This window comes from Python bivittatus, unplaced genomic scaffold (assembly GCF_059951505.1).
Source record: "Python bivittatus isolate LINGU-HERP-01145 unplaced genomic scaffold, Pbiv_v1 ctg000350_np1212, whole genome shotgun sequence".
Lineage (NCBI taxonomy): Eukaryota > Metazoa > Chordata > Lepidosauria > Squamata > Pythonidae > Python > Python bivittatus.
In genome coordinates, this window is record NW_028277074.1 from 34751579 (window position 1) to 34774883 (window position 23305).

At 37.3% G+C, this 23305-nt stretch overlaps 1 protein-coding gene across 1 annotated transcript in view; it reads left to right on the top strand.

The window, feature by feature from the left end:
• The first annotated feature begins 9084 nt into the window (after positions 1-9084).
• Positions 9085-23305, top strand: part of GPM6B (glycoprotein M6B) — a 115031-nt gene continuing 100810 nt past the window's right edge. The window contains exon 1 of the mRNA XM_088144923.1: positions 9085-9353. Within this exon, the coding sequence (XP_088001049.1) occupies positions 9350-9353 (4 nt within the window). The 5' untranslated portion in view covers positions 9085-9349. The remainder of the gene's footprint in view (positions 9354-23305) is intronic.

Genomic DNA, 23305 nt, shown 5'->3' on the forward strand with positions numbered 1-23305 from the left:
CCCACCATTTTCTTTTTTCCAGGCTAAACATACCCACTATCTCTAACAGTTTCTTCTAGGTTTTTCTTCCAGGACCCTTATCATCTTGGACATGGTCAATTTTTTACATATATTTCCTAAAATGTGCTCAGAGCTGATGCAATAATTCAGGTGCAGTCTGGAAACAGAAAGGCAAACAAGGACTTACCTTGATCTTGCCACCTTGACACATTGCTTCTGTCGATGCAGCCTAAGATTGCATTTGATTTTTTTTCTCAACTATATCTGACTGCAGGCTTATATTCAGCTTGACTTATATTCAATGAGTTAACCAGATCTTTTTCACAAAATTGCTGCTCAATAAGGTCCCTATAATTGTATACTCATATCTTTGATTTTTTCTACTAAGATGCTGGACTTTGCATTTGTCCCTAGTGACATTTGTTTTGCCAATTTCTGTTCTATTTCTATCTTACCAATCTCCTCCTCAATCCTGATAGTGTCTTCTGATATATTCATTATCCTTCCTATTTGTCAGCCCTATGGGGTTGACCAGATCAGGAAACTAACTGTACAAGAAGAGTAGAACAATATTTTATTGAGATAGGCTATAGTAAAAGAATCATGCAAATCTGCCTATATTTTCTCTTCTCTTCCTATTATACCATAGGGATTCAAGGGGGAGCCAATTTGAATCTTTTTCTAATACTTTCCATCTTAAGGCTTCTGGATAGCTTTTCCAAGGTTATTTCCATGCCTTCCTATACTGTGTTGTCTGCAAATTCCATAATGCTTTCTAATCCCTCATTCAAGTCTTTATAAATGTGTTTAATAGTACAGAGCCCAGGACAGAGACCCACAGTATGCCATTGATGCATACCCACTGGGTACAATTATTCAACCAACTCCTTATCCATCGAATAGCAGCATACTCCAGCCCAAATTTTATCATATACTTTATAGGATCTGATGGAGATTTTGCCGAATGCTCTGCTAAAGTCAAAAAATTATGGTATTTCCTGGTCAACTAAATGGGATGCTGTATCAAAAAGAGAGAGAGAGAGAGAGAGAGAGAGAGAGAGAGATTATTTTGGCATGACTTGTTCTAGATAAATTGATGCTGGATCCTGCCAAGCATTGCATTTCTAAATGCTCCCATACCAACTGCTTAATCATCTGTCTAAAGTTTTGCCTAGTATTGAAATTACCCAGTTTCGCTTTTCCCCCGTTTTCCCTTCTCCAATCCTTGGGCCCTATACCCATTCTCCATAATTTCTCAAGAACACAGAAAAGGCTAAGATGACATCCACAATCTCCATTAAGTCTGCCCATTCTTCACAAGACAGAATAACCTTCCCTCTATATAGAAATAGCACAAGTATTTATCTATATAAAGATTTACAGTATCATTTGAAAGTAGAGTATCCTTGTGTTACTACTTGAATCTTATTAATATGCTTTACTAACCAGGGCTCTCAGAAACTTCTTCTTGGGATTAATCACTTCCAGCGAAGACTGCTACCAAAAGCATGACATTAATTCCAGCAAGTCCTGATTCTCTCTATAAGGAAAGCACCTTGCTTCAGGTTTTTAGGCCGAGACCATAACAACTGAGCCCCCTGGTGCAACTATGACTGCTGAACAAGGTTATTTCTATGCTCGCTGAAGTTGCCTTAACTAAGTGAGCAAGAGCAGGACGCCAACCAGCCAAGGTAGGCAATCCACAACTTTTCAGGAATGATCAGTAGTCAGCAATCTTCAGAACACAATCAACACTCAGTAGTGGCAAACAGCCATCCATCTCTCTGTCTTTGGTTCTTCCAGTATCTTCTGCCTCTTCCTTTTTCCTCATCCAACTCCCTTGCTAAACTGCTTTTCCTACCGCTCGCTAAATTGTGCTGGCTTTATTCAAAACCAAGCTTCTGTAAGCTTGCTCTAACAGAAGGAAAAAAACTGAAGGGCAGTCATGTAATACATTCATGTAGTTTAGCCCTTAAAAGTTACAAAAGATGATAAAAGTTAAGTAGAAAGCAGATGACATACAGCCACAGAAAAATAAGTATTATTTTACCCATAAGGAAGCTAAATCTGAATTTTTTAAAAAAATCTTCCTTCCAAAGACAGAACAGGAATTTCTATAAACACAGGCCAAAATGCTATGCAGTGCCCAATTTTCTCATCTTGTCAAAGGGTTGCCAAATTGCAGTTCAAATCTATCCTAAAGAGTCCCTTGTGTCCTATGAATGTGACACAATTACTAATATCTGTCCATGTGTTTGTGTGTATATCTTCCAGAAGCCATACAAAATGACAGGGTCAGGAACAAAAAGTAAATTGATATTAAGTGAATTAAAATAAATTAACATTAATTTATGTAAAATTATGCACATTATTTATAAAATTAATTGAGTCCCAACTATTTTCAGTCTATTCCCCTAGATCCTTCCAGCAAAAACAGAGAAAAGTGAGGGGTAGGGGAAAAATGACAATAGAGATGGGATGTGGGAAAAAGACAGCTGCACTGAAAGAAAAAACTGAAGAATAAAACTGCATCATCATCATCATCATCATCATCATCATTATTTAGATTTAATGGATAGTGATAAGATGGATTAAGATGTAATTCAAGAGAAATGGAAAGGAAATGGAAAGGAAAAAGATAGAAGACCTGTTCAGCCATTACATAAAAGAAAAAGAAAAAAAAGGTTAAATTCAGCAGCCAAGGATCCCCACACAAGCAAACATCCATACTTTGCAGTAGCAATGTTTGCAGACATTTGTATCCAACTCATCAGTAATTATTTGAGGGGAAAAAGAAATATGTTCTTAAATGTAAATATGGTACTATTGAATAATAATGATTTTTTACCCATGAAGCTTACAAAACTACCTTTCTTTCCAAGTTTACCACCTAAAACAAGGTGTAGAATCACAGTTCCACAGGCAATTTCAGAAGGCAAAGAAAAGCTCCATTTGTATTAAGCATGGTAATGATGTTTTCATATTGCTCCAGTGCCCCTAAATGACATTTATGATAACGCCTGTATTAAAGGAGCACATACTTTTCAAAAGGTAGCTCACCTGACTGACTCTGTTGATTGTAGTGATGAATGATCTTACTGACTTACTGAACTTATAGCAGCTCTCTGTCATTATGTTTCATTTCAGTCAACAAAGACTAAAAGGACAGCTACTATCATGTGGGGGGCTGCAAACTTTTTAAAGTTAAAAATGGTTCCTCCTTCTTGAAAAGTTTGGAAACTACTCATCTAAACCACTTACTTTTGTTGCTGGATGATTTGTCTATGATTTGCTTCAGTAATTTCTCCCTTTATGTTTTAAGGCAGCTACAGATTGAAATTTGGAAGTGGCTTCTTAAATCTTAATCTGCATTTGAAAAACGGCTCTCTTCAGTCAGTAAGGATTTTAAAAGCTCCTCCGAACCCCTCTCTCTCCCCGTGGCCTTATCTTAGAACTAGACATGCTTTTACCTGTGACTGGCTCTTACAATTTAATGTTTGAGATATAAGTTTTATTTGTACTGTTTTATTGCTATAATACCCTCTAGGAATATATATCTGAAATATACAACATAATAATTAAATCACAACTAAAGGTTCTATTTTGAAATTGTAAGAAATTGTTGAGTGGGTATACAAGTGTACATTTAGGACAGTCTTTCTCAACTTGGCACCCACCAGATATGCTGCCACTACAATTTCTGGAATTTCTAGCCAACACCACACTTGGAGGGTGCCGGGTTGAGAAAGGCTGATATAAGGCAAAAACCTGAAATGAAATTAATTGTGATAAGCTGCTCTTGATGCTGAAAGATATATATGGAAACTAATAGGTCAGATATAATTTTCACCCTTTAACCCACAAAAGCTTACATTATGGAGAAATCTTAGTTTAAAAAAAAAATAATGGGTAAATTCATTTCTAGATAATTAGATCTCTCATAATGCTATGAATTCCTGAAACTAACTAACAACTAACTAACTAATTTTATATTAACTCTGGGTGGTTTAAAAATTGTTAAAGATATTTAAAAAGAAGGAAACAACAAAAAATAATAAAGAATAAAGATGGCAGAAATGACAAAACTAGACAGGAACAAAGAAAAGAAAAAATCCCAGGAAACTTTCTAAAACTTTTCTAAATTAAAAACCAAACCTGATTTACCTCAGAGTATTCTTGAAACTTTATTCAACTTAGGCATTCGTTACTTGCTCCAGATGCCATTTCTGTTTCTTAAATTTCACAGCAGTGAGAGGTTTGGAGGAATCAGTTGTGGCTCCTAAACATATTTTTACAGGAAGTTGATCTAAGCATATGACTAAACTCTGAATGTCCTATCACAATAAACTAATGAAGGGTTGCTTAAAGAATATAAAATTAAGTTTATTTACTCTTAAAATGAGGTTAATACAACAGCAAAAAAATACTTTATGTATATTGGACTTCTGAAAGAACATTTAATAAGGAGTGTTTGTTGGAGAGGGAATTTAAAAATTGGAAGATTTATTTGTGTGGTTTGAATTTGTCTATTATTTTAGGCTGGGATTACATCCCCAACTTTTGGATTTTATGAAGAATCAAGAATTTTGAAGATTTTGAGCATTGGGACTGGTCAAAAAATTATTATACAGTACAGCACCTGATATGCAGCAATGGACTGTTATGAATCATTCCCCTACCCCACCTTGAAGAAAATGGCAAGGAGGATCTTGAATAATCTGATCAAATTTTGAATAACTGTTCTATTTATATTATTTTCTGGCCCTTTCCTCTTCTTCTTCTTTTATCTTTTTTAGTAATAATGTTGATGCCATGTTACATTGTTAATGCTGTCCTTTGACTGTATGTCTCTGTATATATATGCTCAGACATGTGGGGTGTGTTTGTGTTAATCTGTTTGATATAATAACATAAAACACATTAAAATGATAAATTTAACCAGATTCAGATCTGATTTGCTCCCAATTTTCAACAAAGATATTTAACTTAAAAATAACTTAAAAATATTTAATAACTTCCAAATTTGTTTGGTGAATGTTAAGTTGTAAGCCAATGAATCATGTAAAGAGAATGAATTAATTAATAATCTTCCTGATGCATAATTATGGTATATAATTATGGCATAATCATCATCATTATTATTTTATTTATTTATTTTAATGCCACACAGTGAGCACCGTGCAATATCTTCTCAATATTTCTATCAACATAATTCATTATTCATTGCAGTATCATAGTAGAAATGGTCTTCCTTGAATACTATACACTTAACTTTACTGAAAAAAAGCACCATGATATTATGTCTGAGGAAACAGGAGTTGATAGTACTGCCCTACAATGTTTATTTAAAAGAAACTTGATTGATTTCAATAGACCTTACTATTACTGAAATGCATATAGAACTGTAATTTTAAAGACAATATTCTATTTACATAGCATGAAATATTGCAATTCTTTTCTTAGGATCCCTTTTTAAAAACAATAAAGTGGAATAATCTACTGAAAGCATAGATGTATAAAGTTTCCATGCCATGAGTCTTTGAAATTATTTTAGAAATGAGTCAGCTGTAGCAACTTTTAACCCCAATCCTTTGCACTTCTACTCATATATACCAAGAAGTTAAATGGGATATCTTGTCTTATATTTAATTGGAATACAACAGTGTTAAAAGAAAACAGTAAAATAGCCTTCCATTCCTACTTGTAGATTATTATCATACAGACACCTATCAGGCACTCACTTACAGAAGCATTATTTTTTCTCATGGATCTCTTTAGAAAACCTTTTAAAGAACCTTTCTCCTATACTGAAGAATTCAGTATATAGTGTGACACTTAGAAAAACAGAGGAAGATAAAGTTAGTTGCTGCTGGGAGCTATTTACCTGAGGGACCATCTTGCCCCTGTCACATCAACCTGTCCCACCCAGGCAGGCAGAGAGGGCATGTTGCGGGTCCCTGGTGGGGCCCAGGAGGAGAACCTTCTCTGCTGTTGCTCCCGCCCTTTGGAACATTCTCCCCCCAGAGGTGCGGCAGGCCCCTACCCTGCCGGCCTTCCAGAAAAAATTGAAGACCTGGCTCTGCCAGCTTGCGTGGGGGAATAACAACTCCACCCAATCCTGGGGGTGGCTAGCGCCTCGATGGGGCTCCCTGAGTGATCGCCGATTACTTTGGATCTTTTTATTTTGTATTTATTATTGTAATATTATAATTGTAATTGTTTTTGTTTTGGAAACCACCCAGAGTCGTTTAACGAGAGGGGCAGTGACAAATCCAATAAATAAATAAATAAATAAATATTTATATTCAAAACCAGACAGAAGGATTTTTACATGCCACTATGCACAGACGTTTGTCTATGAAAATGCAGTCAATATGTAGCACAGGTGGACTGTTCCATGAATTTCCATTGAGGTTGACTGCTTTGCATTGAGAACTACTGAGAAGCCACTGGGCGTTTTCAAGAAAATGTTGGTCAGCCATTTGCCTGGAATGATATGATTCTATTACTTTAATGTAGCACGACAGTTGTTAAAAGTGTTGGATTAGCTCTGGGAGACAAAAGTTTATATATCCCTTCAAGCCTGAAGTTAACGTGCTGTGGCAACCTACTGTTTCCCAATCAAATCCAACTTTCCCAGAACTAGTGCTCTGCAAATTAGTAGTACCACAGTCTCTTTTGTGTTTAGCCAGAAGGCTATGCAAATTCTGAAGAGAGGAACTTTAGTTCGACTCATCTGATGGACATCAGCTTTGGAAAGTGGGTTAATCTATATAAAGGGAGATTGCAGGAAAAAATTATGTGAGTTATGCGTACAAAGAGGAAACTGAAATAAATAAAATAGGGCCATGCCACAAAAGAATAACTTTTCTCTGAACTGTTACCACACATGATCCCATTTGCATTGGACAACTAGAGGAAGCACAGGGCAGATAACCCTATGCCTTTTTTAAGACAGTATCACAATTTTGTCCTGAGTGTTTTTAATCATATATTTCTGAATATTGTCACACACTACATGGACACCATTTTAGAATGCTTATCACAATGCATAAATGAATGAGAAGCCAGACAAAGCACAAGCTATTGGCTGTGCTATTCTGCTGAGAGGTTAAACTGTCAATACCAAAGGCTTAGAGGATAGAAGGGCAGTGTGCTTTGGGAGGCAAGATGGATGGAGACAGCAACTCTGTCACAGAGATGATAAACTCTTTGAATATATAGAGGCAGTCAGTGAATGTGAATGGAGTGCATGAATGGGTTTCGGAGACACAAAGTTTGATTTTTCATGAATTTCCTCTTTAACACAAGCAATCTGATGCTTGAAAACTGCAGTCTATCTCACACAAATAGATTCAGCATTATCATGACATGAATACAGTAACTGCTGTGTTGTCCTCTGAACTCACAAATGCATTTAAAATAAAAACAATAAAAATAAACCAACCCATTCTAAGTACACCATGAGCTTATCTTGTTGAGGACCATTTTGACTAAGATTAAACCCCTACCTGGGCTGTATCTAAAATCCAGAGTAATGAACTATTCAGAAAGAAATAAAAGAAGAATATTCCATTTCGGGGTATTTGGTTTAGTTGATTAAAATGTATAGTCATAGACCAAAGACAATTCAGGTATGATAGTTCAATAATGCTTTGGCCAATTAAAAAGGATAAAAAGAGTTCGAGAACAAGAAAGAATATAAAAGATGTTTCATAACGGAGATGTGCAATTTCAGCAAGGAGTGTGCTTAACTTAAAAAAAAATCTCAAGAACTACATTGCTGATAGAACATTCTCTAATGTAGATACAATACACTTCAATGAAGATTGTAAAATGTCTGGGAAAAGCTTTATAAAATGTTCCAAAAATTATGTCCTTTGATTGTTATGTGCCATCAAATCATAGTCGACTCCTAGTGACCACACAGATAGATTTTCTCCATGACAATCTGTCCCTAACCTGGTTCTTCTGGTCTTCTAATGCTGCACCCATTGCCACTATAACTGAGTCCATCCACCTTCTTTCCTTCCACCCTTCCCAGCAAAAGAGCTTTCTCCAGAGATCATGTCCTTTGGCATATCCCTTATTAAATTACATAAAAACAGATCTGATCCTAAAGCAGCTGAAATATGTGCATTGGCTTATCAGATTTTCATTAATCATGCTGGCCAGAGCTGGGGGGAATTGTATCTGAATAACACGTGGAGGGCAGAAGTTGTCCACTCTCGTCTAGACATACCTCTTCAGTACACTTTCCTATGAACAAATACTAGCAGACCAGGTGGAACTTCCAATTCAACTAATATGCAGGGGATCCATTTTTGCTGTCTCTTCTGATGTCCATCAGCTCTTGCCACTAGCTCTTACTTTCTGCATATCAAATACATCTATTTTATATATACTTTGCCTTTCATTAAATAAGCAAACAGTAGCAAGTGTAGTTCTCCTTCTGCCCTCTCCCCATTTCTCTCGTCCCAAGAAAGCCTTGGAAAGTGTATCTACTTTGATACTATATGAATACTATATGAATAAAAGCTGGGTTCACTGATGCGTTTGGTTCTATTTTAGCATGGTGCACGAACCCATTCAACTGTGGCTTCTCCAGAGTTAAGCAAGCAATGTGTATCCCGAACCTATTCTGAGATTCTGCATACATTCTGGAAAGCCATGGTTTAATTATGGTTTGCTACACAACCCCATGGGATCACTCAATATACATTTTAAAATCACAGTGGCTGGCTTTGGCCAACACAATCAGCTATAACGTGATTTGCTTTTGTGATTTGGGATGCAGACTCCTGAACTTCATGGTTGAAGTTCATTCATTCAGCCATTCATGTGGCTTTGAATACGAATATCTTGGCTTCTCCTTGAGTGAATAAATGACAGAAACCTAGATTCGCACTTCGGGGGGCCTGAAACGGCAGACACGGGGCAACTCCTCGACAGAGCTCTCCCGCCCCGAACCAATTTGGGCTTCTGATACACTGGAGGACGGGCACCTCCAGGCCCGCCGCGCCTCCCCGGAACGCGGCTGCTGAGGCGGAGAGGGGGCGTCTTCCGCGGGTCCCGTCCTCTCACAAAGGCGCGAACAGATAATAGCCGTTGCACCCCGGCCGCCTTCTGCTCGGTGGCTGCTCAGCGCAGGCGCCGCCCCTTTGGCCGTGGCCGATGAGGGAGGGACCCAGCCGAGGAGAGCTCGGACCTCGAGCGCTGATTCCTCGACTACGCTGGGCGCCCGCCGTCTCTTCGCCCGAAGCCGAGAAAGTCGACCTTGCCAAGCAACCAGCCGCCAACGCCGCCGCCGCCCCCCGGAGCCGAGCCATCTGCACGCCTGCGAGAGACCATGGGTAAGTGGCGCGCGGCAGCTGTTGTTCTCCTTTCCCCCTCTGTCCCCGAAAACACCCCCAAACTTCTCCGGCTCCTCATTCCCCAGGAATCGCCTTCCTCGCCGGTAGCTTCGGCTCGGAAGCGAAGCGTAACAGCCCCCACGCTGGTGTCTTGAACGCCGGGATAATAATGCCTGTTGCAGAACGAGCGGCTTAAGCTGGAGCTTCCTGACTCGCCTTATCCGGCTTGGCGAGGCATCTTTTGGCTTGGTTGGCTGAGATGGGAGAGACACTCTGCACATGTTCCAAAGAGCTGTCTTATGACGGCCACTGCGTTGGGCATTCTTTTTGGGAGGGGGGAAGGGGCCTCCCTGACCACTGGAAAGAGGTTGCCAGGATTTTCTCTTGGCTGTGGCGTTAGAGAGATGGAGGAAGAACACCCAAGAGACTGCTGAGTGAGGCACCAAAGGAAGGTTGTAAAATAGGAGGAGAAAGAGAAAAGAACACTCAGTTGCCAAGAAGACTATTTCTCCCTTAAATCTGTGGAGGGTGAAGGTCCACTGTGCCTCTGTTTGCTGCAGATTTTCTTGCATCAGTAGAATCTTATATCCTAGTTGGAGCTCATGGGTGCCCACAAAGCAGCTTTGGAGAAAATGCAGTACACTTAAACTGGATGGTTTCTTTATACTTGAGTTTGACAATTCTCCCTATTATTTCTATACCTCTTTGCTGCTTTTTTTTTTGTCCGTGTCTTTTTAAAAAGTTAGATCTACATCCTTCAGTGTGCTTAGAGCTGTATTTTGGAAAAGGGTGGTTAATAAATTGAAGAAGAAAGGGAGATGTAAAGGGTTTTCAGAATAACCTTGACTACCAAACAGAACTAAGAATTTATAGTTGGCTATAAATCATTTGTCTGGATTTGTGTATTCCTTTAGTCTTGTTGGACTTAAAAAGGGCTTCATTAAACTGATCGTTTAAAGTCCTGGACCTCCTGGGTGAACAGGACCACAATTCTTTGTAGAAATGAAAATTCCACATCTTTCCTTCTCATAATAATATTAAGCCATTGTTAAAGCATTTGGTTACTATAATAGCTGCTCTGAAGCTTAGCATTTACACTGAAGCAATATTGCAAAGATGGTGTTAATTTATTCCAGCTGTAGTAAAGAATTTCAGAGACCTCTTGGATAGAATGAATTAGACATGCTAAAAGTTTTTTGTGACACACCTAGGCTTAAAACTTGTACAGTCAGCAAAAATGTCTAATGTACAGACACTACTTAAGTGTGTGTGTGTGTGTGTGTAAATTCAAAGAAATAGCAACAGCCCATAGTTGTGGTAACTGATTTGAACTAATTGTTAAGGCCCACTTGCTCCTTTGTCTGGGAAATGGGAGAGAAAGTAAGTCACAATTACTCTGCCTATTTAGGGTTAAAAATAGTGGCTTACACACAACTATCTGAAATATAAATTATAGCCAAGAATAGTCAATATAGCCAATATTCAGATTTCTGTAGATAGTCTACCAAAAGTTACTGAACAATGGATGGAGATTTATACAGTTTTTTGCCTATAGACATTTGATGATGGATGGAGATTTATATTCTGTTTTCCTGACATTTCTTTGAACAAAGCAAAATCTGGTTAAATGTGTATAAAACACTTGAACTGTAAATCTAATTGTGATCAGTTTTTGAGAGACTTTTTGGAGTGTGTTGATAATTATGACAATAAATTAAACATATACATAATGAGCAAAATAAAAAAAAGTTGCTTCAGAATGTATTAGTTATTTAGTTGATAATTGGGATTTTCTAGCTGGAATATTAGTTTCTTGTTTCTAGACTGTTTTAGCTTTACAAAGTTCAGAATTTGAAAGACGTCAGATCTCAACATATTTGGGATTCAACTTAACAGCTTGTCATCTGAATTTCTATTGTATAGTTTGTTTACAATAATTTTTATTAGTTTATAACTTTATAATCAAATCATATAATCAATGCCATTATTTATTGAGGAGAGAGGGGGAGAAGTTTCATAAAATGCAGCTTCATTCAGTGAACCTTATCTACCCATTACTGCCATTTATCAGTTCATGTCCTAATATTAGTGTGCATGTCCTTATACTTGTGATGTGCATCTGGTTTTAATTTAAATTTTACATCTATGCAGTTTTGTCGGCCAAAGCCAAAAGGAAATTTCATTTCATTCTTATGGAAGTAGAGCATCAAATTAGCTGACATCTCAAACTGCTATTTAAGTTCTACTTTTTGTGTGCAAGAGAATAATATATACTTTTTCTTCTTTAAAAAAAATGGGCATTTTAATCTTGACAAATAACTTCATCCTGTCACAATGAAAGTAAAGATAACCACACCATTCTTACTGCATTACACCTGTTTCCCTTGATACAGCCCTAGGACATTTGCCCAGGGATTAATAGAGTCACCCACCATATTTGTAGTGTTGTAAAGTTGTCCTCATGACCATTATATCATATCTGACTGTATATAACTATATAAATGACATGTTCAGTCAGCCTTGAGGGCCCAAAAAAACACCCTCAGCACTGTCTTACTGCATAGGATCTGGTTTTACATATTGTCTTCTTTTGCTAATTTAGTTTGTGGGCACATGTCTTTCCCTTGTCCTATACAGATATTTGCAGTTATAACTCCCAGATTTTGGCTGTGTTGGCTCAGAATTCTGAGAGTTCTACTTCCAATACCTCTTGAGGGCGCCAACTTAGGGATGAATGCTCTAAGCCAGTGGTTCTCAACCAGGGGCCTTGAATATTTCAAGGGGCCCACAGCTGAAAAACATATAACAGGGAAGCCATAGTATGTGCTGCAGGGGCCACATAAAAGCGAAGTGAACTAGTTACTGTCCCATGTCCATATCCAGTAATGGGACCTGGATTGAGGGGGGAGTGCATAGGAATAAAGGGTGCAAGGTCAGTATGGGAGCATGGGTGAAAAAAGGTTGAGAAATACTGCCTTAAGCCATCTAATAACTTTTAGATGCTTTTCATTACTAAACCTATTTTGTTCATTCTTTATAGATTATTATCAGCAACCTTTGGGTAGTATTTCTTTCTGTAGTTGTGGAGCAGAAGTGAGACACTCAGAAGTGAGCTACATAAACTAGCGCTTATAGTATCAAGGAGAGAAAGTCTGCAAGACAATTCAGTAATATCTAGTATTGGTAGGTAAACTATCAAATATACAGTCCTGTGCATATTTATTCTGAAATTCTGTTGCATTCATTAAGTTATGCTTCTAAGAATGTATGCATAAGACTGCAGTTTAAGAACCAAAACCATGATTATTGTTTCAAGAAAAAGATCATGAACAAATAAAAGCTGATAATCAGTTGTTTTTGTGTGTGACACAGGTGGAAGTTTTAAAGAGTTCAGCCTCCAACTATTACAGCTACAAGTGAGTTTAGCATGTTAAGTGAATTCAGCCATTGCTTCTGTTGTTTAGTATTTCCAGACAAGATAACATAAGGAAGAACAATGCCACAGTAGCAGATTGCCTGCTTAGTAAGTATAGTCAAAATGGTAATTCTGCTTCTAGTTTTATCTAGCAATAACGGGAAGAAGCTGAGCAAGTGGGCTTTGGGAACATTCAGACATGTTTTTATCCTGAATCAGACTGATACTTCAAAAAAATTTTTTTAAAGTCTATTTTCAAGCAAAAGTCTCCTGGTAATGTCCCTGCTGAACTTTACTTAGGGCATCCTCTTCCTCTACAAAGGCAGGGAGGGTTTTTTATATCATTCATTCTCTCAGGGATTTGGTACCCTGGCTGGCAGTCCTGTTCAAATCCTCATCATTCTGACTTTGCTAGTTGACCATTGTTGCCAAGGACTGCTCCTCTGAACAGAATCTGAATTGCTCCTTGGTATACCCTTGACTGGAGGGTGATGAAGCAGGATGGGAGAGAGTTAGACTATTTTTAGTTTCAGCATTGCCACTGGAAGCCTCTCTGGCTTGAAATACATTTTATCAGTTTAGCTGAAGATGGACAATTCAGCTTTGGTCAAGGGTTTTCCTTGTTGAGCAGCCATTAGTAGGAACAGATCAACAGGGCATAAATGAAGTTAATGTTTCTCCTTCTCCGTAATTCTAATCACATGTTATTCTTGCCATTCTCTTATCAATAATGCAGGATAAGGAAGATAACCTGTGTGAATGTATATGAGTATATGTGTATTCCGGCCCCACTTTTCACTAGCCATGCCCTCTTGCACAGTAGCTGAAGGGATTTCAGATAGGTAGAGTTTCCGCCTCTTACCTATTTATATGGTTGGAAATGACCTATCATTTTCAAAGACAACCTCCTGTATTGTACGCTAGAAAAACCAGATGAAATATTTATCTTCCAAAGACCACTTAGAGAAGAAATAGAACTAGTGACAGCTAACATATCTTTCCCTTATTCTGCCCAAAGTTCCACAGGTCAAGCTGTATAAACTGAATAAATAAATGAAAAAATAAACTAGCTATTGGAACCATCTGGATGCTTAATTGTAGCAGTGCAGCAGGAATAGGTATGTAAAAGAGCTCTAATCTTCTTCCTGGTGATGCTTTTTCATTAAAGAACAGCAGCATGCTAGAAAAAAAAGTCACCAATTTTATTTTCATTCATTTGTCCATATGGGAAGAACCAGAATAAAGGTAAAGGTTTTTGATTTGGATCAAGAAGACTCAGTTTCAGGTCTTCACTTCACCACGGAGTTCATTGAGCAGTCTGTTTGGGACACTCTTGTTTCTCTTTTATCCCAAGATTTCTCATAGTATTGTCAGGGGAAGGATAATGAGTTGAAAGCCCCATGTAAGTTGACTTGTGTGTTCAGGAGCAAAAACACAATACAAATACCTTAACAAATGGGAAATGGTATCTCCACTAAATATATAGAATAATCCCTTTCATAGGTGGCGACAGGCCACTTACTAAAAGCTACATAAACAAATGGAAACAAGAGGTGATGAAATTGCAGATTCTAATTTTATGCTCTTAACTTTTGTATGACTCCTTATTGATTTTTTTTCCTATGAGTCAATGGCCTGGGATGAAAAAAAGTTCCTTCTGTTTTCCTCTTAAGACGAATGCTGTGGTAGGAAGATCTTGTGCCAAGAGAACAGTTGGATCTGGCTACTTGTTAATTTCTTGTATGTTCCTTATTTTCAGTTTCCCAACTCCATTTTCAGAGAGAACCCTGTTACATGCATGGGAAACAGTCTCACAGCCAGATTCTTTGGCATGAAAGCTCCTAAACTGAATAGGTCTTGAACCAGTCGAACACTGTGGTTTTCATAAGAGAAGGAGAAATGAGGAGGCCAGTTCTCACTCTCTCCTTCCATTTTTAAAGAACATGGCTGGAAAATACTAAGGCAACACTGATTAAACAAGTATCCGCTCTCCAGATAATGTCTCCTTTTCGAGAAGATAATGCATGCTTTTAAACAGTACTTTGAGAATGGAGCTTCAGTGAATTAACTATATTTTATTCATTTACTTAACTCACTGAAAAGATTCCAGAATGGTATACAAAATTGTAACTAGACTAGTCAACATGAAAGCCATGTTGATGAAAAGTTAGTGCTGGGTGCTACTTTGAAATATAGAAGTCAAGAATGTATTTTTATTGTCTAATGTAAGATCTGTGTACAGTGTGACCCAGTAAAAGAAAGACAAATGTGTTTGTGTTTAAACTGTGCTTTCTTCTTTTGAACAGCTGGAGACAAACCCTGAAAGAAAAGCAACCCTCTTTCTTCCTATTCAGCAGTACAATTTGGCTAGGCAGGATGAAAAACCCTTTGTGAACCACAGTAATGGTCAAATCTGATTCGTATTGGTCATTATAATTAGCTACATTTCAATTGGAGGATCCTTTAGACCACTCCTGATCATCTTCTCTTCTCTTCTCTTCTCTTCTCTTCTCTTCTCTTCTCTTCTCTTCTCTTCTCTTCTCTTCTCTTCTCATCAGTGTGAAAATATTCATCTCTGTTCCCTTTAAATAAAATAAATCCAATACTCTTGACATTCTATTGCATTTTTTCCATTTGTTCTAGATCAATTCTGTGAATGTCTTTTTCACAGAAACACATAGGTGTTAAATAGGTGTTAAATAGAATTATGTTAAATAATTCTATGAAGCATATACACCAGGTTCATCTAGTGAAAATTCTTCTTTTCTGTGATAATAATTAATTAATTGTCATTTGTATGACCTTTGTGAGTCTAGGCAGCATACAGCAGTTAAAACATAAAATACCAGTAATATCACACTCAATACAGATAGGCAGCCAGGATAACTACCCTTGCAATCGCCCCACAGGCTCAGCAACATATTCCAACCCCAAAAGCCAATGGCATAATCAGGTCTTCAGAGTCATCCAGAAGGCCACCAGGGTTGAAGCTAATGTAATATCTGTGGGGATGGTGTTTTGAAGAACGAGCGCTGTGACAGAAAATATATGCCTGTAGTGTTGTAAATCGTAGTTCCTTTAAAATTAACGATAAAAATGTCCTCAGTCCCATACATACTGCAATTTAATATTAGGACTTGGAATGTCTTTGGTTAACTGTTTCTTAGTAAGTTTTTGTTGCAGTTGGAATAAAGGTCCAGATAGACCTAAGGTGACTTTAATCTTAATGTGCATTTATCTCATTGCCTTTTGAAATCTGTGTGAATTACTGCTACTGTCTATCTACTACAACTATGGCATGGATCACAGTGTACCAATTCTTGAAGGTCTTAAGAATTATAAACCTGGTATTTTAAGTTTTTAAACTGAGCCTAATTTTCATTCTGTTTTCTAAATCCACATTGTCATGTGGACACCAATTCCTAGATTGACATGGATGTGTTATGACATCCTAGAATCTCATTTGAACCATGAAAAGGGTAAGGGGCTCTTCTAACTCAAGGTTTAATCAATCAAAAAAAAAAATCAAGGTTTTTTGACTTTCCTGTTCTGCTTCTGAAGAGGAATGTAAATATAATACATGAGTGAATATCTTCTGTAATATTATATGATTATTTTTTATTACTGATGAGGTAAAAAATAAGGATATGGGTGAGGCATGGTGTACCTTTGACTACAGTAATGGTGTGAAAATAGCTGATTAAAAACTAGTTGCTCATGGCATAGGGCCTGACAGACCAGCTGTCTTCCGTAGTATCTGCCCAACTGATTTGATCTGGCAGGGTTGGCATGCACTGGGTTCCTTTGATTAAACCATGCCATCTCTCAGACCCCAGAAATGTGCCTTCTCTGTAAATGCACCTACCCTTCGGAATGAGATTCCCCCAAGATCTGGATGGCCCTGCCCTGCTAGTGTTTTGAAGGGCCTTGAAGACTTAGCTCATCAGGCCTTTGGTGAGGGTGAGTGAAGCCCCTTTTGGATTGTGTGGGTTCATTTATTTTTCATTTCTGTCCATTTTTTGTCATCCTTGTCATCCTTGCCATCTTCTATTCTTATTTTTTTTCTATTATTGTACTTTTTTTTTCTTGTTTTTAATGTTTTTACTTGTGAAGCACCAGGGTCATGGGAAGTCAGGTAGCATATGCATTTAATAATAAAAGTATTGGGTTCAAGATTTCCATGAGGTTAAAGGTTTGTTTGTTTGTTTGTTTGTTTGAGTGATATTCTATCTGGATACAGACAGGCATCAACCATCATTGATTTAACAAAAACAATACATTTCCATGTACTGCAAATACTTCCCATTTGGAGGCCTTTTATTTGACATTAAATTTGTCACCAAGATCTGGTGCAAATCTTATCACTAAAATATCAGTAAACTACTTGAAAATGGCTCTGGTAGAGCTAGGGAAAATATTAATGAAGGAAAAATAACCAGTATATGTAGGTAATTTGATCTGTAAAACTTTTCAAATTCCACTCTTCTTTTCAAATACTTCATTTGAAGACAAAATGGATTGAATTTTCCTATTTATTCTAAACTGAGTGTGCGTTCACGTGCACACGCTATCCTTTTTTCTAAGATTTTTATTTTCTTCTTGGAACCATCTGACTCCAATTGCTACTTTGTGTATCAGTTTTCTGTTTGTGAATGCTCAGAGATTGAGCCATCATTCTCTTGGTCCTATTTATTTGATGCAGGCTTTTTCCTAACAAAAATATTATTTTCTGACCACCAATATCTTGAGAAGCAGAAATTAAACCATCTACTCCTTCTCATGCTCCCTTTGGGAGCTGACTTGCAATACTAATTTTACAAGTGAATCTTACAGAAAGAATCAAATCCTTTCTAGTCATCTGCAGTGCCTAATAGTTATTTTATTTGTGCCTACAGAAATTTGTCCAGTTTGGTTATCTCTGTTTATATAAGCAGAATGCAGCATCCCACATGTAAAACTGGAATTTGGAAACAGATCGGAGATCTTTGCACATGGAAGCCACAATTCCGTGAAGAAATGTAATAAACTCAGGGGGGGAAAAAAAGATTTTGGGGAGAATATAGTATCAGGAAGCCAGATTCAATCATGGGAAGTAGTCAGCCCAATCAGGGATATCACACCTATGTATATTTAGCTATAATCTTTACCTGATTATAATAGTTGTAATTAGTGCAAATCTTTATCAGAGCTGAAATAAACTAAAGTTCTTATTGTTAATAATATATAAATTTATTCACTATAAATAAGTGTGGATTGTTTCATATTAATAGTACAAATAAATAGATTCACTACATAATAATAATTTGCTTTTGAGCCAGAAGAATTTTAGCAGTGGTGCTTCCATTTAAAAACATTTTAGAACTACTTTCCAGACTGAGTCAAGTTTCCTTACCAGATGTTTAGGCTATCTTGAATATGTATTTAGAAATGAGCCAAGTTTATTCCTAAACAGACTTGTCTATGATGCTAAGACATTAATTGTTACTCTATAGTGAATCTTCCACAATGTACTACAGTTTATTTACTGGAGTGAATTCTAAAAGGAAGGGCCAGGCTTAATTGTAAAATAAATGATTTGTACATAGAAGATCCCTAGTAAGTAAAAATGAGGCTGAACATATTTCTGCCTCGAACCCTGGGCTAGATAGGCCAATGGGCCCCTACAATATATGGCAGTTTACTAATTATGCCAGAGGACCAGGTTTTACTCATGATCATTTGCAACTCAGCATTTTCATATGAAATTATTTCCTTACACAGGCTTAAGTGGAAGAACATATTGTATATGAGCTTTCCCCAATCTGAACATCCCCCATATGGGTGAACTTCCCAGTTGGGATGACCATTTCTGAGAATTCTGGAAGTTGAAATCCATACATCTAGAGAGCTGGCATATAATCAGGTATATTGCCACATATGACTTCGTGTTTTTTATATCTGCACATGTTGGGAAACCATGATTGCGAGCAAGTTACCAGCGTTTATAAAAGTACTGTAATAAAGCTTTTTTTTTTTGAGCCCATGGAGGAAAAAGACAGTAGGCAGGTACACAGTAGATTTTGCAAATGCAACAGTCTATTCATCCATAAAACTAATGTTATCACATTCTTCCCTTACAAATAAAAACCTAAAACATAAATTTCAGTATAAGAAAAAGAAGGCATTAATTGGTTCACTAAAAGATCCTGCTCTATCTGTTATCTGATGAATGATGTTAAATAGATACCTATCATCTATTGTCATATGAAATTTACTGATGATTTCTTGTGCTGTGTTTACCCTATGCTTACGCAATCCTTTTTTCCAGTGTCTTTAGTTATCTTTTTCTTTAATGCACATCTTATATAGTAGCTATCCTGATAAGAAATATATTTCAGCAATCTATGATTGATGAGTATTTTTAAAATTTAAGGCATTTTAGATTCAGAAGTTTCTGTTAGGTGTTTTTGCAGAGAATTAGAGAGAACATGCAGATCAAAGATCTTGTATGCATTGTAAATTGCCTGGTGACAGGTGCTTGCTCTACAGAAAATACTGCAAAACATTAACTGCTTACAGAAATTACTTGTTTTCATTTTCTTACATGGCTATTGTGGGCCATGTATTTTATTTCATGTTTGGTTCTGTCCAATTTACTTTCCACAGTGTGGAAGAATAATCAGTGGTTAAACACCCAGTGTTTTTACAGGCTAGTTGAAGCTATGGGGAAAAACAGAAATTGAAAAAAAGGGTGCTCGACCAAACATCTGTGCTTGTCAGTGATGCATTACATGCTCTCCATAACACAGCTTACCCACTGTAATTATGCATATCTGTAGAACATTTCATAAGCAAGCAGAACTTCTTAAAATTCTATAGATTGTACATCCTGAAGTATCCTGTGTAAATGTGCTTGCAGATCTAACTAGCAATTCTTTTTTCCAAATGACAATTTCGTTGTGTTGTGGCAAGGAAGAAGTGAATGGAATGAAAATACTGCAACTCAGCTTACCACAACTATGTATTTTTTGCACATTTAAAATGCTAACATTCATAGATTTAGAATTACAGAATCATAGAGTCGTAGCATTATAAGAGATCACAAGGATGGTTGTCCAGTCTCTTCTTTAAAATGTCCAGAAATGGAGAACTCTTGCATAAATTGATTGTTACATGTTGTACACATCTTTCTTTCCTTATATTTAAATGAAATCTTATATTTAAATGCAACTTATTCCCATTATTTTTGTCCTAGTTTATGTGGTCATGAAAATAGTTCGTGACTCTCTATATCTCCTCTTTATGTTCCTGAATAAAACTATCATTTCTCCCCTAAGTCTTCTTTTCTTCAGACTAAAAGTTCCAAGATTCCTCAGGTTGTCTTCATAGGTCATGTCAAGCCCCTTATCATCTTTGTTGGCCTCCTCTGAACCCTCTGCAACCTGTCAATATCCGTAGGGAAATGGGGTGCCCAGAACTGTACACAGTACTCCAGGTATGCCAAGTGGAGAGGAATAATGATTTTACATGTTTTTGATACAGTTCTTCTAATGCAACCCAGAGCTGGATCAGCTCTTCTAGCAGTTGTCTCACAGTGCTGATTCGTGCTCAGCTTGTTGTCAGTGACCACACCCAAGTCTTTCTCAGATGTAGTTTTCCAAGCCATGAATCCCCCATCTTGTATATGAGACCTACATTTTTATTCCTAAATGTAAATACTTTGCATATCGGCCTGCTCCTTTCAACCCAGCCTTCCAATCTGTCCAGATTAGACTGCAGTTTCATTCTGTCATCCTGGCTGTTGGCTAGATATCTCAATATAGCAGCTTGCTGCTATGCTATGGATTAACTTGTTAATTTTTCAAGGTATAAAACAAAAACATCTTCTTGCCTTCCCATGGATATGGAATGTATTTGGAAACAATACATGGAGAATGTGTAGAAAGAAAGACAGACTAAATACATTTCTATAAGTGGCATTCATGGCCTGAGATAATGAAATGTTGTATACCAGAATTTAGCTTCTCTACTTATTAACTATTATTTGAAAAGTGCAGATGAAAAGGCATTACCTAGTACTTCTAATTTAGACCAGAGGAGATATTGGGCTGGTCTTTTGCAAGTGACTTCCTATTCTTAGTAGAAACAGAACCTGAATTTACACACTATTGTATGGCTTAGTGAAATTTGCTTGATTTAAACTGGACATGTTATGTGAATCTCTCTGTTATGGTGGTAAACCAGATTTATGGCTTAGCATGTTGTGGTTTATTTTATAAATCATAATTCATCCAACCATGACTTAGTTGCTGTGCTATCCTGTTGTCTCAGTCAAATATGTTAATCATATCCTTTCTGCATATTCATTGTTTATTTCTTAAATTTATGTTCCGCATTTCCACCAAGCAGGATAGAACAGAAAGAAGTTAGTTGGCTTTATCTCCACAGCAAGTTGTAAAAATGCTTGGATTGATGTTGACAGACTCTACTGATGTAGGTCTTCTTCATAGGAAAGAAGGTCTTACCCTGGTCTCCTTCATAGGGAGTAAAACCTAGACCTAAATCTAGATTTCCCAAAGCCAAGTCCCAAGCAAATTCAGAATACAAAAGCCTCCCATACTTAAAAAATAAAACAAAACTATGACCGGTGGCTGGTGTGGGTCTTCCGGGCTGTGTGGCCGTGGTCTTGAAGTTTTGTTTCCTAACGTTTCGCCAGCACCTGTGACCAGCATCTTCTGCTCCTGTCTGTGCTCCTGCACTCTGAAGATGCCGGTCACAGGTGCTGGCGAAACGTTAGGAAACAAAGCTTCAAGACCACGGCCACACAGCCCGGAAGACCCACACCAGCCATCGTATGCCGGCCGTGAAAGCCTTTGACAATACACAAAACTATGACCATTTGAAAAAAATGCTCCTTAGGAGAGTTAGCTGCTGATAGAATAGAATTGCTTTTGTTGATGATCTTCATAAGATATAGCAAGGAGCTTTATACACAGGACAATGAAAACATCAGCATTGGACAATGAAAATATGCACAGCTATATTATATCAATATTGATAACACAGACAAATGTTCAAAATTAGATAAGCTGTATTTCTTTTATTTTAGTGTGTTTTAGCATCTAGCCATCTCAAACCTTCTTGCTATGGTTTATTTTATTTGTGATGGTCATTTTCCCATTCAAACATGAGTCAAGAGATAGCGTGAAATGCATTGTTGCTATCCACAATAAAGTTTTCAGGTAATACTAATTACCTGAGAAGAATGAATTCAGAGAGTTCTGAAAAATAATTATACTTTGCTTCATATTCTTTTGCTCTCTCTCATCCAAAAGATAATACAATGAGAACGTTAGCTTCCCTCACAAATGTATTCTGGAAGATGATAGCAGCTTTCTGCTGTTGATCTCAGCGACCAGGATAGAAGACATGCTGCCTATGATTCAGGGGGTATTAAACAACCATAAATATTAGTAGTCATTGGTAGCCTAATTCTCTGTGAACCTGTCCAGGCCCTTTTTTAAACCATCCAAATGGGGTGCCTTTAGCAACAACTGCTGACAGCTAATCCCACAGTTTAATTGTGTGCTAAGTAAAACAAAAACAAAAACCCTTCTATTGGTTCTGAATTCTCTTGCATCTAATTTTAATGCATGGCCTTGAATTGGATAGTATGGATATTAATAATGTGGATAGAAATAAACATTCTATCCATATTATCTAGGCACTGCATGATTTTATATACCTCTTCTTACCTCTTTCATTCCCAGCTAAAGAGCTCCAGTTCCTATAATGTTTTCATAGGGTAGCTGCTTCAGCCCCTAATCATTTTGGCTGTCCTTTATCATTTTGTAAACCATGCTGATTTGTTTCAGCAAGGATTGTTCTTTGTATTTGTTTATTTTGTCATAAGTTATATTCCATATATATATTGTTTTTTAATAAGTTATATTCCCCAGAGCGTACGTGAAGTTTTCTTATTGTCCCTCCAACCTTTTTTAAAAAATGGGGTAACATTGGCTATTTTCCAGTCTCCCTCAACAGATGCTGACGTTAATGAGAATATTTGAATTGTTGTGAAAAGATCAGCAATTTCATATTTAAGATCTTTAGGAAATCGTTGATAGATGCTGCCCACTCTAGGGCATAATGCTCAAAGGGTACAGTGCTATATCTGTGATGGTTGCTGTCTTGAGAGACTGCTCCCCAGGTCAAGAAACCCAGATCTCATCAGAGAGCAGGAGTAGCAGCTTACCAGATATTTAAATAAAGAGTGTCCTGATTGTGTGGTGAGAAAAAGGTGCTGCATGAGTTTGTGTCTGCTGGGTGGATGGCTTCTGTATTGCAATTCTCCACTAACTGCTATTAAACCTGCCTTCTTCACCAATGGGTTCTTCTCAGCCAGGAAAGAAAGTGGCTGCTGGTGGAGTATTGGCATTTATAAAATGAAATGCCTTGGTGTGTCACTTTATCCCTGAACATAAAAAGCATATATGTGGACTTGAAAACTATATGTTTCTTTGGTCCTCAAAGGCTCAATGTGGAAGATAATAGAAAA